Below are 13626 nucleotides of genomic sequence, written 5' to 3'. Positions count from 1 at the left end.
CCTTGGGCGTCGCTACAATAGACGTTTTCTTATATCTTGGATGCCTCCCAAACAATGTGGACAGTTACGGAGTAATTCGAGGAGCGCTTTTAAAAAAATAATTCTGGCCATCAAACCAAGGAATCTCTCGCATATCATCATAAACGATTCTGCTTTTAATTAAGGAATATCTGAGTATGATTTAGAACAAGAAGTTCTTTTACCACGACGGAAGTCAATTAGATGACAATTTAAAAGGTAGCGGAGCAACAGCAGAACGAATTTTAAAGAATTAATATATGAAGGAACACAGAACTATCCCTTAGTGATATATGCTGATATTGTCCTGACGAAGACACTCTGGTGTCGAAACGCGTTGGCAGACAGACATCAACTTGTATAATCAGCGGGGGAAATCATTATAACTCATTTCTCCTCACTATCTCATAGAGAATATAACAATCGAATATTGCATTCTCTTTTTATCATCCTTTGTATTTTTTATCATTTTGAGTGTTTAACTGAATGTGATCAACAATTTTTATCATTATCATTACATTTTTACGATATCATGATTATCTGTTAGTATTTTTTACTTGTGTTTTATGTGATATATTTAATTTGTGCCAGCTGTCTACTTTGTTAATGCCTGGATATATCTTGTTGCTAGAAAAAGGTGGTCGAGCCCTCCGACAGTCCCTGGGCCAGTCCAGTTGTCCTGGTCCCTAAAGCCGCCGCCCCCGGCGCCCCTTCGGAACTCAGGTTTTGTGTCGACTACCGGGGGCTGAATGCCGTCACCAAGACTGACGCCCATCCCATCCCCCGGGTCGATGAACTGATCGATCGCCTGGGGGCCGCCAGGTACCTCAGCACCTTCGACCTCACGGCAGGGTATTGGCAGATCGGCCTCACCCCTGATGCCCAAGAGCGATCTGCCTTCTCGACCCCCGATGGCCACTTCCACTTTAAGGTGATGCCCTTCGGCATGAAAAACTCCCCCGCAACGTTCCAGAGGCTGGTGAATAAGGTGCTGGCGGGGCTAGAAGAGTTCAGTACCGCATATCTGGGCAATATTGCAGTGTACAGCCTCCACTGGAACGAGCACCTGAAGCACCTCTGGGAGGTCCTGACGGCCCTCCGACGGGCGGGACTAACATAAAAAGTCAGCAAGTGCCAGATAGGCCAAGGGTCTGTGACCTATCTGGGGCACCAAGTCGGGAGCGCCCATGTGGTTCCCCTCCAACCAAAGATTGACGCCATCGTGGCCTGGGAGCCCCCGGTCACCCAGACAGCAGTCCGAGCCTTCCTGGGGCTCACTGGATAATATCGGCGCTTCCTAAAAGACTATGGGAGCATCGTGGGGCCCCTCACTGAACTGACCTCCAAAAGGCAACCACAGAAGGTACACTGGACCCCCGAGTGTCAGACGGCCTACGAGACTTTGAAAACTGCCATGTGCACCGCCCGTGTGCTGCAAGCCCCTGACTACAGCCGAGAGTTTGTGGTCAAAACCGACGCCTCGGAGCACGGCATTGGGGCGGTCCTATCACAAGTTAACCCCGAGGGGGTTGACCATCCTGTGGCCTTCATCAGCCGGCGACTGCTGGCTAGAGAACAACGATGGAGCACCATCGAGAGAGAAGCCTTCGCCGGATGAGAGGGTCCAGACACCCAGCAGGGGGGTGGAACCAGCGCCCAGGGAGTCCGGAGGGCGATCAAAACCAGGCGTGCGGGGACGGTTGGAGGGCCATCGAAACTCCCCTCCTCCTTGATCCGGCAAGTGGCCACTTTACCACCTGGTCAGATCTTGGTGCCTCGATGTCAGGACTTCGCTGGGGTTGTGGCCGGGGACGGGCCGAGGCCACGTGGTCAGGACGTGGAGGGTCCAAGATGGAGTCGGGGCCTGTGAGGGTGGCCCGGGCAGGGTCTAGACCCGTAGAGTGGGGCGAGCAGGGGTCGCCGGGTTCTTGAGGAGAGAGCCGGGGGTTGCCCGGGGTGGCGGCTCTCGTGGAGGGTCGAGGAGGTAGCTTCGTCGAAGAGGACAGGGGTCACTGCTGTCCTGGGCCTGCCATGCGGGGAGGAGCGGGACCACGCCACGAGGCCGGGTCCAATACATGGCCAAAAGCTGCTTTTTTAAAAGCGGCTTTACGAGTGTGTTCTTCAGAACTTTAGGATAGCTCCCTGAGTTAAACATCCTATTATAAAGTTGCGTGACTATAGGAACTATTAGGTCCAGTACAGGTTGAAGAACTTTAGGAGGACACGGGTCTAAGGCTGATCCTGTTTTTATGGATTTAATGATATCCATGGTTTGTAGCTCAGTTATCTCTTTAAATTGGGAGAGAGAGCTTTCAGATGGTGTGAAACGAGTGGGAAGAATAAAAGGATCCTTCTTGGCAGCAAAGGCTACATAGATGTCATTAACTTTAGTATAAAAGAAGTCGGCCAATGCGTCACAGAATAGTTGGGACGATGGCGGAGCCAAATCAGGGGTATTCCCGCCTCGGTGATCATTTTTATATAATTTGCCAAAGAAGCCTTATACCGTGACTTGTTTTCTGCGTCATAGAGTTTACGCCTGGCCCTCTCCCTATTCCTACAAATTTGTTTTTGCGATCTTAACGATTCCGAGAACCATGGAGCGGACGGAGTTGATCTGTTTCGGGATATGATTTTTTGGGGTACCAATTGTTTTATGGCGTTGCCTAGCCAGTCAGTGTATTGGCTCATGGCAGTGTTAGGGTCATCTGCAATGATTGGGCTGGTATTATTTAATAGTTCTCTGAAATCTCCATTATTTAAATCGCTCCAGGCCTTGAAGGTAGTTTGGCGCATGTTATTTGGTCTGCCTGGTAAATCCTCTTTGATGGTGATTTCACAGAGCACGGTGTGATGATCAGACCAAATAAGCGGGAGAGTATCTACAAGAGAGATCCCTTTGGAGCAAGAAAAGATGCCGTCTAGCGTGTGACCTGCTTCATGTGTGGGCGAGGTGACCAGTTGATATAGCCCTAAAGTTTCCATGTCCGACAGTAAATCTTGTGTTTCACTGTCGTCACATTTTTCTAAATGGAAATTAAAATCACCCAGATCCGTAAAACAATCCTCCATAGCTAGTGATTCTAATAATAGGTTCAGATAAGACAAGAATTGTGCACAAGCTCCTGGGGGTCTATACAGGAGAATACCTTTAAAATTGTGTGAAGAAGTCAGCAGAATCGAAAAGTGAGTAGCCTCACACGAAGGTTAAGGTATGGGAGAGAGCATCACCTTAAAGGTATTGCAAGCAATTATGGCTAAGCCACCACCCTGGTAACCTTATGGCTAAGTGTACCATATACTAGTTATGGGCAGATCTGCACCGTTGTTGGAATTTTACTCCAAATACCTGAAAGACAATCTTTAAAGTCTGCCCTTCTGCACCATTAGAGGGGCTTGTTCCAAACTCAGTTCTCAGACTTGTGTACCCCCTTCACAAACCTCACTTATTGCACACCTTGTATTGTCATGGAACGGATGCGCCTTTTCCACATCATTGTAAAATATATGTGTGAGCTCCACCTACGATAGATGTAGAAATCAATGATGTGATAAGAACTGCTCAGCTCTGTACCTCAGTGTCTGTAGTTTGCAGTTTGGATGTTTTAGGCCTTCAAACAACTTCTTCACTGCAGTGTCTTCCAGCTCATAATTTTCTCTCAGGTTGAGCTCTGTGAGAGATGAGTTTGTTTCCAGGACAGAGGCGAGGTCTTCGCAGCATGAACTGGTGAGGGAGCATTTCTCTAACCTGCAGGAGAGAAGAGACACGGAGAGGAGTAAAGCAGAGCACAGACAGGGGCATCACAGCTTCAGTTTTATCTTCATTTCTTTCCCGTCCTTGACTTAATTGCAGGTTTATATAGCGCTAGGAATCGACTCCCGGAGGAGTATCTCCACGCTTCGACCGCTGGGGAACCCGTCCTGGCTCACCCTGAGAGATGGTCCCAGATGGGTATCTCTAAGGTGCGACCAAGCATCCCCGGCGATCTGGGGGGGCCGTTGTGAAGATGAGGCAAGCTGATGCCCAGAGTTGCCGAGTGTGGTCTCTGACTAGAGTAGGCACCGAGGCGAGAATTATCGAGTCCGCTGACCCTGGTCCACGACCCTGCCGCGTCGGGAATCGAACCCTGGTCCCGGGCCGTCCTCTGCTTACGGGTCTGCCACCTCTAACCAGTGAGCCACACTTCTCCACTTCTCCACTTACTCCCCTCTAGTGACACACCCCCACATTACACATCCAACCACGACCTGTTTATATAGTAACCTCATGGGGGGAGTTCTCATACTGGCAAAGTTGGAGCTAAATGGACATATTCATAAATATATTAAGACATATTGTAACCTGGAGATACTCTGCTGTGGTGTGAATGGTCAACTCACAACTTTAGCAGTTATTGCAGCCATTAGTATATTTACACGGGGTGTGATGCACACAGAGAGAAGTTTTCATCAGAGGTCTCTGTGGGACGAGGTGTTTATTCACAAAATAAAATAGTATATTGAGAAACAGACCAACATCACATATTGGGTACTTTTCAGGTGTTCATGTTTTGGGGTGCGGACATAAGATAAGGGATAGACGGCACAAGTGTGAATTTGCCAGGATGGGGTGAGTAATCCCTCTTTAGATATGTAATTAGATTACAAAAGCACTCCTCATTGTCAATGTTTACCTCGTAATGTTGGCTCCTGGGTAAGTATTCTTTTATCTCCACTGGGTCTCACCCTATAGTGGTGCTCTCCGTAGCTCGGCTGCGCTGCTAAACTCCTGACCCAAAATAGCGGATTTGAGGTCAAGGGTCATCGCTCTTCACCGCAGGTGGGTTCTGTTTTCATACAATCACCGACCTCGGGGTTGTTATGGAATTACTATGAAATGTTGTTTTGTTGGAATGTAACATTTTCACCAAAGTTCCTGTCACGGATATTGTTTCTCGCGCCTGTCTTGATGCTTGTACACGTCACTTGAGACGCTGATATTTGGTAATAAACACAGTATTTGTCTTTTTAATGTGCATGTCTGCCCGAGCTACACGCATGCGTCTGTGGGGCTGTCAGGGAAGTTTGTTTGTCCAGAGTTGAGACAGACACGTCTCCACCGCGGTCATACTATGGTGGGCCTTCCTTTAAGTTCAGCATTCAGCCATAATGTTGGCGGTAAGAACACCTCGTCACAACAGAGAATGCTCATCACCAAAATTTTAATCGGGCCTAAGTCTTTGTGAGTCTGACTCAGATAATCCATTTCTAGGTTTGTGATTCATTCAGCAAAGGGCGAACTTTCCTCCAAGGACAAAAGGTTCAGATTATATAGAAAGATCTGATCAGTTTTGAGAATCAACAAATTCTATCTACAAATGTTAGCCATGATAGTGGGCTTGTTGCCTCCATCTATAATGGCCATGGTTCCTGCCCCTCTTCATTAACATCTGTTCAGTGTTTCAAGGCGCTACATTTGAGATAGAGACTCTCGTGCTCAGCTTAACTTTCCGTATCGAAGATGCGCGCGAGGTTTTTTCTACCGAGTGGAGGCTTGTAATGGAAGACATATTATTGGCCCGGCTCCTGATATCACGTTACAGTTAAATACAAGCGAGTGAGGCCGGAGGCTCGAGGGGGACAGGTCTTAACGGGAGGAAGTTGTTCTTGAGAAGAGACTCGACTCATATGACCCGTCAGAGCTTTCAGCAGGTTCCTTCGACACAAAAATAATATCCCTCCTTCTCTGGCAGTGACCCTCAGAATGTAAGTGTGACCCTGGCTCGTGGTCACCTGTGTCCCGGTCTGGTGGTGCAGTGGACTAATGCATCCACTGCAGGGGCCTAGGTTCGACCTCATGGTGACAGGTTCTAATCACAGAGGGTCCACTTAGAGGTTCGTCCATCTGAGATCGATAAAATGAGTACCATTGAGTTGGGTAACAATATACATCTGTTTTCAGCCTTGAGACCCTTGGGTGATACGTGCGCTTTACAAATACACAGGGCTTTAAGTGGCTTTAAGGCTGAGCTCCCCCAGTTTTTTTGGGGGGCCAAAAAAATAAAAATATGCTAAAAAAATTAAAAAGTGAGTATAAAAATATCAGGAATACATATTGTTGGCACTTATATCACTGTATAAAATATCCTCTATGGACAGACTCCTCACTATGAACAGACTCCCACCTACAGACAGACCCTTGTTATGGACAGACTCCTCCCTATCGACCGACACCTCCCTACGGACAGACCTTTCTATTTGAGACTCCTCTCTATGGACAGACTCCTACATACTGACAGATTCCTGTCTATGGACAAAGCACTCGCTATGGAAGGACTGAGGACTCTGTCCGTAGAGAGCAGTTTGTCTTTAGGGAGGGGTATGTCCATACAGAAGACTTTGGGCCCGATGTAGGTAATTCTTATTTACCACTTCTTAAATACCGAATTTTACCAATTCGGTATTTAAGAAGTGGTAAATATGAAGGGGGGAGATGTAGGTATCACAGATTCGGTAAATACCGAATCTTTAAGATTCGGTATTTACCGAATCTGTAAATACCGAATCGGTATTGCCCATTGATTCCTATGAGCCTTGAAGCCCATAGGAATCAATGGGCAATACCGATTCTGTAATTACAGAATCGGTAAATACCGATTCTTGCAAGGGTGCAGGGGGTGTCACTTTGACACCCTCTGGCACCCCAAAAATAGGCATGTGCGCCATGTGGCACACATACATGCCCTAAGGGCATGTCTGTCTGTCACATGGCTAGGTGTGCATGCACACATGTGCATGCACACCTGGATTCGGTATTTTAACACCCAATTGGATTGGGTGGTAAAATACCGAATCTGAAAGGCCTGCGGCACTCAAAGATGTGCTACCTACATGTGCTTTTACAGAATCAGTATTTTTACCGAGTCTGTATTTACCGATTCGGTAATTTTACCAAATCTGTAAATACAGATTCGGTAAAATACCAATTCTGTAAAGCATGCTCCTACATCTGAAAACCCTAATACCGGTCGGAAACGGCCGAAATCGGCCGTTTCCGACCGGTATTAGGGCTCCTACATCTCGCCCTTTGTCCATAGAGAGGAGTCTTTCCTTAGAGAGGGGTCTGTTCATAGAGAGGGGTCTGTCCATAGAGAGGGGTCTGTAGGAATGAGTCTTTCAATAAAGGGGGTCTGTCTGTACGTAGGAGGAGGTACGGACATACTCTGCTCTATTGACAGACTCCTCTCTATAAAATAGACCCATCTGTATGGATTTGTCTCATTTCTAGGGACAGACTCCTAACTATGGACAGACTCCTCACTACTGGCAAACTCTTCTCTATGCATAGGTCTCTTTACAAACAGACACCTCTCCATAGACAGACTCCTCTCTATAGACAGACTCCGCTCTATGGAAAGACTCCTTTTTATAAATACACTCCCATCTAAGAACAGACATTCTCGATGAACAGACTCCCCTCTATAAACAATCTTATCTCCATGGACAGACTTCTCTCTATGGATAGAACCCTTTCCAAGAACAGACACCTCTCTATGGACAGACTCCTCTCTATGGACAGACCCCTTTCTATGGACAGATCCCTCTCTATGGACAGACTCCTATATACGGACAAACCACTCTCTATGAACATACCCCTCCCTACGGACAATCCCATCTTAATGGACAGACTCTTCCCTACAGCCAGACTCCTCTTGATTGACAAACACCCTCTCAATGATCAGACTCCTCTCTGTGGACAGACCCCGCACTGTCACCATAGACAGACTCATTTTTATAAACTCACTCCCATCTAAGAACAGACGCTTCTCGATGGACAGACTCCTCTTTACGGACAGACTTCTCTCTATGGACAGACTTCTCTCTATGGACAGACTCCTTTTTAAGGACAGTCTTCTCTCTACGGACAGACCTCTCCCTACGGTCAGACCCGTCTTAATGGACAGGGTCCTCTCTATGGACAAACCTGTCTCTATAGACAGACTCCGCTCTTTGGACAGACTCCTCACTACGGGCAATCTCTTCTCTATGCACATTCCTATTTACAAACAGACACCTCTCCATAGACAGACTCGTCTCTATGGATGGACTTGTCTCTATGGACAGACTCCTCTCTATCGACCTACTCTTCCCTACCGACAGACCCCTATTTATGAACAGACTCCTCTCTATATACAGACTTCTCACTATGGCAAACTACTCTCTATGTTGTTTGGATACCCTAGCACACGTAATAAATCAATACAATCTTTTTCAGAAATTAGTAAATCACAAAATAATTAGCAGGTCGTATTCGTTCTTTGCTTTGTTTTTAATCAGATTTCCCGACGTTAGGGTTTCATGTTTTCCAGGCCAAGCCAACACGTGTTTCGTCGCTTCTTGTACACATTAGAACATGCGACTTACGTTTGATCAATGGTATTTTCTCTCATATGGCGATAATTGCAGGCCACATAGTCCCGTGGCGTGTGTTAAATTCCAAAGAAATCCCAAAAAGGTACAGAATAATATTCAAAAGCCAGAGCCAGGAGTCCAGAATCTTGCGATCACTGCCACCATGCCGAGTGCTCAGATAGAGAGGTGCAGAGCTCTGACAGCCGAGGTATCTCTCAGCCTACGTGGACCAGAGAGGTGCGGAGAGGTGTCTTCTCTAGTTAAGCAAATGTGGAGGGACTAGGGATTTACGGGTCTGTCTCATTCCCCAGGGAAAGTACAAGATTTATCAGAGAGGAAACAGACACTTGTAACACTAAGCCATTGGTTTAGTAAATTTTAGAGTAACCTCATAAACCCTATGCAAATTGGGATATAGCGGTATATGTGGTTCATCCGCCCCGCATATGGGTTATCGGCCGTTATCATCGGTTACTCTAAGTGAGTATTTTAGCCAGCCTCAACCGGAGGCGCCTCTGGCATATAGTGCAGTGTCCAGAGAAGAAAAGTGGTGTGTCAAAAAGGGAAAAAAAGGTGAAAGGTTTGTTAAAAATGCTGGAAAATCACCCTCGGTAGTTTTATTAAGTGGTGTGATTTCCAGTTTGTTAAAAAAGACTGGTACTACTGAGTAGATCGAGTCACTAGATCACAGTAGTTAGGAAAAACACTTATTACATAAACGTCGACATGTTTCTGCTCTGTCGGCCCATAGGGGTCTATAGAGCATTCGTCAGGACTAACAAAGGACAAACAATATTCTGATTACTCACACCTTTTGTGTTGCAATACATTAATAACCTGTATTATTTGCAGGGTATTGACTCCTCTGGTTTCTGAAAAGAAATAGGGAGAAAACATCGAAAAAAGACACACTCTATTATTGGCAAACCTAATTTAGGCTAGTGCTATTAATTCGACTAACATTGTTATTATTTCATTTCTTGAAAATTCAAGACATTTCATCTCTAAGATATGGAGGGTAGTGTTACTGGAAAGAGCTTATCGCGCTATAGACAGGGTAATGAAAAGTAGTCACGTTCGGCTTGGGTACGGTGCATACAATGTGCGTTAACCTAGTGTCTAGTAGGCAAAGCAGGTGAGTTATTACAAAGAGTTGCCGCTGGAGAGCGCGTGGATTGAACTGAGCGCGCTGCCGTCAGGGTTGAGAGTACAGAACGGGTACATTCGGCAGAGGTGCATTTTAACTTAGTACGTGTTAACCTCTTGTCTAGCGAGTCTAACATGCGCAATGGAGAGAATAGTGCAGCATAGGGAAGCGTGGAAGCGCAAGGAGCTTCTGAAGCGAGATAAGCGAGTTTGTTATTAAAACGCAGCTCATTTCTAGTACCTTATAACCAGGAGTACTTGCTTGCGTCGGGGGGCCCTCAGGACTCAGAGCTATATTTAAAAGAATATATATATCGGGTTAATTAGTATCTTGTTGCGTCACCTTACCGGGATTCAGTAGGCTGTGTTGTTTGGTTCCGCCATTACCCGCATGTGTCTGCAAATTCGTCTAGTGCTGACTCTGCCCCCGGAAGCTAGTGAAGCCGGCTAGGCAGACATTTTTAAAGGGGCAGGCGCTCATGACTCACGTGTTACTTGCACATTGGGCTGATGTGTTTTTTTCGAACAGAACTTTATTGTTCTCATCAAAGGAAAGTTGTGAATATTCGATTACTGAAAATGGAAGTCTCTTGTATTAGAGGTTTATACAATGGCACTAGAATGATGGTCGATCATTTAGAGAATTGGTGCCAGGGTATGGAATCATTCAGACCGTTTTCATGGGTTCTAAGGCGTTCCACCCATCTTTGTTCCTTTTCGAATAATGTTCTTTCACATCTCTGTGATTTATCGGTAAGCATTTCAATTACTGACCATTGGATGTCATCGCAGGAGTGGCCTGCTTGCACAAAGTGGGTACAAAGTTTGGTGGTATTCTTTTTCAATCTTATGTTACTGCGATGTTCGCCAATCCTTGTTTTTATCTTTCTACATGTCATCCCGATGTAACGTTTGCCACATGGGCAGGTGACAGTGTAGATGACGTGGGTCGAATTACAATTCGTGTGTTGACGTTGCTGCCAAACCAAGGTGTCAGATAGCTGCAATGTTTTTGTAGCCGTTGTGGTTTTGCATGCAACGCATGACCCACACGGATAGTGTCCCGTTACCGGTGCCATGGTTATATCTCTTAGAGGGATTGCTTGCAGTTTTTTGCGTACTGGTCGGGTGTGTACTAGGACATCCTTGATATTTTTGGATCTCCTATTGGCAAATCTCGGTCTGGGCCAATCAAATTGTCCGGTGTGTAGGATATGCCAGTTCTTGTTTACTAGTTTTTTTACTGCGTAAGACGCCTGGCTGAATGTTGTGACACAGGTGGTTAGGTCAGGTACTGTTTCTTTTTCGAAAGTTTGTAGGAGGCATTCTCTTGGTTGATTTGTCGCTCTCTTTTTGCAGAGTTTGATGGTTTTCTCTGTGTAATTTCTTTGTCTCAGTCTGTCACTTAGTTCATTGGCTTGTACTACAAAATCAGAGTTGTTACTGCAATTCCTCTTCAAACGTAGGAACTGGCTGTAAGGGAGGTTGTCCCTCAATGGTTTGGGGTGGAAGCTGTTGTAGGACAAAATGCTGTTCTTAGCCGTAGGTTTCCTATACGTTTTGGTATGTAGCTCATTATTCTTGACAAAAATTGTTATGTCAAGGAAGTCAAGGTTGCAGTTTGTAGCTGTATGTGTGAACTTTAGCCATGGGTCTAGGCTGTTATTTTATACTGGAAGAGATACATTGATGATATCATCATGATCTGGGACAAAAAATTGGACCTACAGGCCTTTATGAATTGGCTCAACAGCCTAGACCCATGGCTAAAGTTCACACATACAGCTACAAACTGCAACCTTGACTTCCTTGACATAACAATTTTTGTCAAGAATAATGAGCTACATACCAAAACGTATAGGAAACCTACGGCTAAGAACAGCATTTTGTCCTACAACAGCTTCCACCCCAAACCATTGAGGGACAACCTCCCTTACAGCCAGTTCCTACGTTTGAAGAGGAATTGCAGTAACAACTCTGATTTTGTAGTACAAGCCAATGAACTAAGTGACAGACTGAGACAAAGAAATTACACAGAGAAAACCATCAAACTCTGCAAAAAGAGAGCGACAAATCAACCAAGAGAATGCCTCCTACAAACTTTCGAAAAAGAAACAGTACCTGACCTAACCACCTGTGTCACAACATTCAGCCAGGCGTCTTACGCAGTAAAAAAACTAGTAAACAAGAACTGGCATATCCTACACACCGGACAATTTGATTGGCCCAGACCGAGATTTGCCAATAGGAGATCCAAAAATATCAAGGATGTCCTAGTACACACCCGACCAGTACGCAAAAAACTGCAAGCAATCCCTCTAAGAGATATAACCATGGCACCAGTAACGGGACACTATCCGTGTGGGTCATGCGTTGCATGCAAAACCACAACGGCTACAAAAACATTGCAGCTATCTGACACCTTGGTTTGGCAGCAACGTCAACACACGAATTGTAATTCGACCCACGTCATCTACACTGTCACCTGCCCATGTGGCAAACGTTACATCGGGATGACATGTAGAAAGATAAAAACAAGGATTGGCGAACATCGCAGTAACATAAGATTGAAAAAGAATACCACCAAACTTTGTACCCACTTTGTGCAAGCAGGCCACTCCTGCGATGACATCCAATGGTCAGTAATTGAAATGCTTACCGATAAATCACAGAGATGTGAAAGAACATTATTCGAAAAGGAACAAAGATGGGTGGAACGCCTTAGAACCCATGAAAACGGTCTGAATGATTCCATACCCTGGCACCAATTCTCTAAATGATCGACCATCATTCTAGTGCCATTGTATAAACCTCTAATACAAGAGACTTCCATTTTCAGTAATCGAATATTCACAACTTTCCTTTGATGAGAACAATAAAGTTCTGTTCGAAAAAAACACATCAGCCCAATGTGCAAGTAACACGTGAGTCATGAGCGCCTGCCCCTTTAAAAATGTCTGCCTAGCCGGCTTCACTAGCTTCCGGGGGCAGAGTCAGCACTAGACGAATTTGCAGACACATGCGGGTAATGGCGGAACCAAACAACACAGCCTACTGAATCCCGGTAAGGTGACGCAACAAGATACTAATTAACCCGATATATATATTCTTTTAAATATAGCTCTGAGTCCTGAGGGCCCCCCGACGCAAGCAAGTACTCCTGGTTATAAGGTACTAGAAATGAGCTGCGTTTTAATAACAAACTCGCTTATCTCGCTTCAGAAGCTCCTTGCGCTTCCACGCTTCCCTATGCTGCACTATTCTCTCCATTGCGCATGTTAGACTCGCTAGACAAGAGGTTAACACGTACTAAGTTAAAATGCACCTCTGCCGAATGTACCCGTTCTGTACTCTCAACCCTGACGGCAGCGCGCTCAGTTCAATCCACGCGCTCTCCAGCGGCAACTCTTTGTAATAACTCACCTGCTTTGCCTACTAGACACTAGGTTAACGCACATTGTATGCACCGTACCCAAGCCGAACGTGACTACTTTTCATTACCCTGTCTATAGCGCGATAAGCTCTTTCCAGTAACACTACCCTCCATATCTTAGAGATGAAATGTCTTGAATTTTCAAGAAATGAAAGAATAACAATGTTAGTCGAATTAATAGCACTAGCCTAAATTAGGTTTGCCAATAATAGAGTGTGTCTTTTTTCGATGTTTTCTCCCTATTTCTTTTCAGAAACCAGAGGAGTCAATACCCTGCAAATAATACAGGTTATTAATGTATTGCAACACAAAAGGTGTGAGTAATCAGAATATTGTTTGTCCTTTGTTAGTCCTGACGAATGCTCTATAGACCCCTATGGGCCGACAGAGCAGAAACATGTCGACGTTTATGTAATAAGTGTTTTTCCTAACTACTGTGATCTAGTGACTCGATCTACTCAGTAGTACCAGTCTTTTTTAACAAACTGGAAATCACACCACTTAATAAAACTACCGAGGGTGATTTTCCAGCATTTTTAACAAACCTTTCACCTTTTTTTCCCTTTTTGACACACCACTTTTCTTCTCTGGACACTGCACTATATGGCAGAGGCGCCTCCGGTTCAGGCTGGCTAAAT

General features: G+C 45.4%; 1 protein-coding gene across 1 annotated transcript in view; it reads right to left on the bottom strand.

Moving 5' to 3' along the window:
- Window positions 1-13626, bottom strand: part of LOC147672889 (NACHT, LRR and PYD domains-containing protein 3-like) — a 664362-nt gene that overhangs the window by 176978 nt on the left and 473758 nt on the right. Inside the window, exon 5 of the mRNA XM_086947947.1 lies at window positions 3593-3766. Within this exon, the coding sequence (XP_086804073.1) occupies window positions 3593-3766 (174 nt within the window). The remainder of the gene's footprint in view (window positions 1-3592; window positions 3767-13626) is intronic.

The sequence above is a fragment of the Lissotriton vulgaris genome, unplaced genomic scaffold (assembly GCF_964263255.1).
Source record: "Lissotriton vulgaris unplaced genomic scaffold, aLisVul1.2 SCAFFOLD_723, whole genome shotgun sequence".
In the NCBI taxonomy this organism is placed as follows: domain Eukaryota; kingdom Metazoa; phylum Chordata; class Amphibia; order Caudata; family Salamandridae; genus Lissotriton; species Lissotriton vulgaris.
The sequence above is the reverse complement of the archived record's forward strand: the minus strand, read 5'-3'. Positions and strand labels throughout refer to the sequence as shown.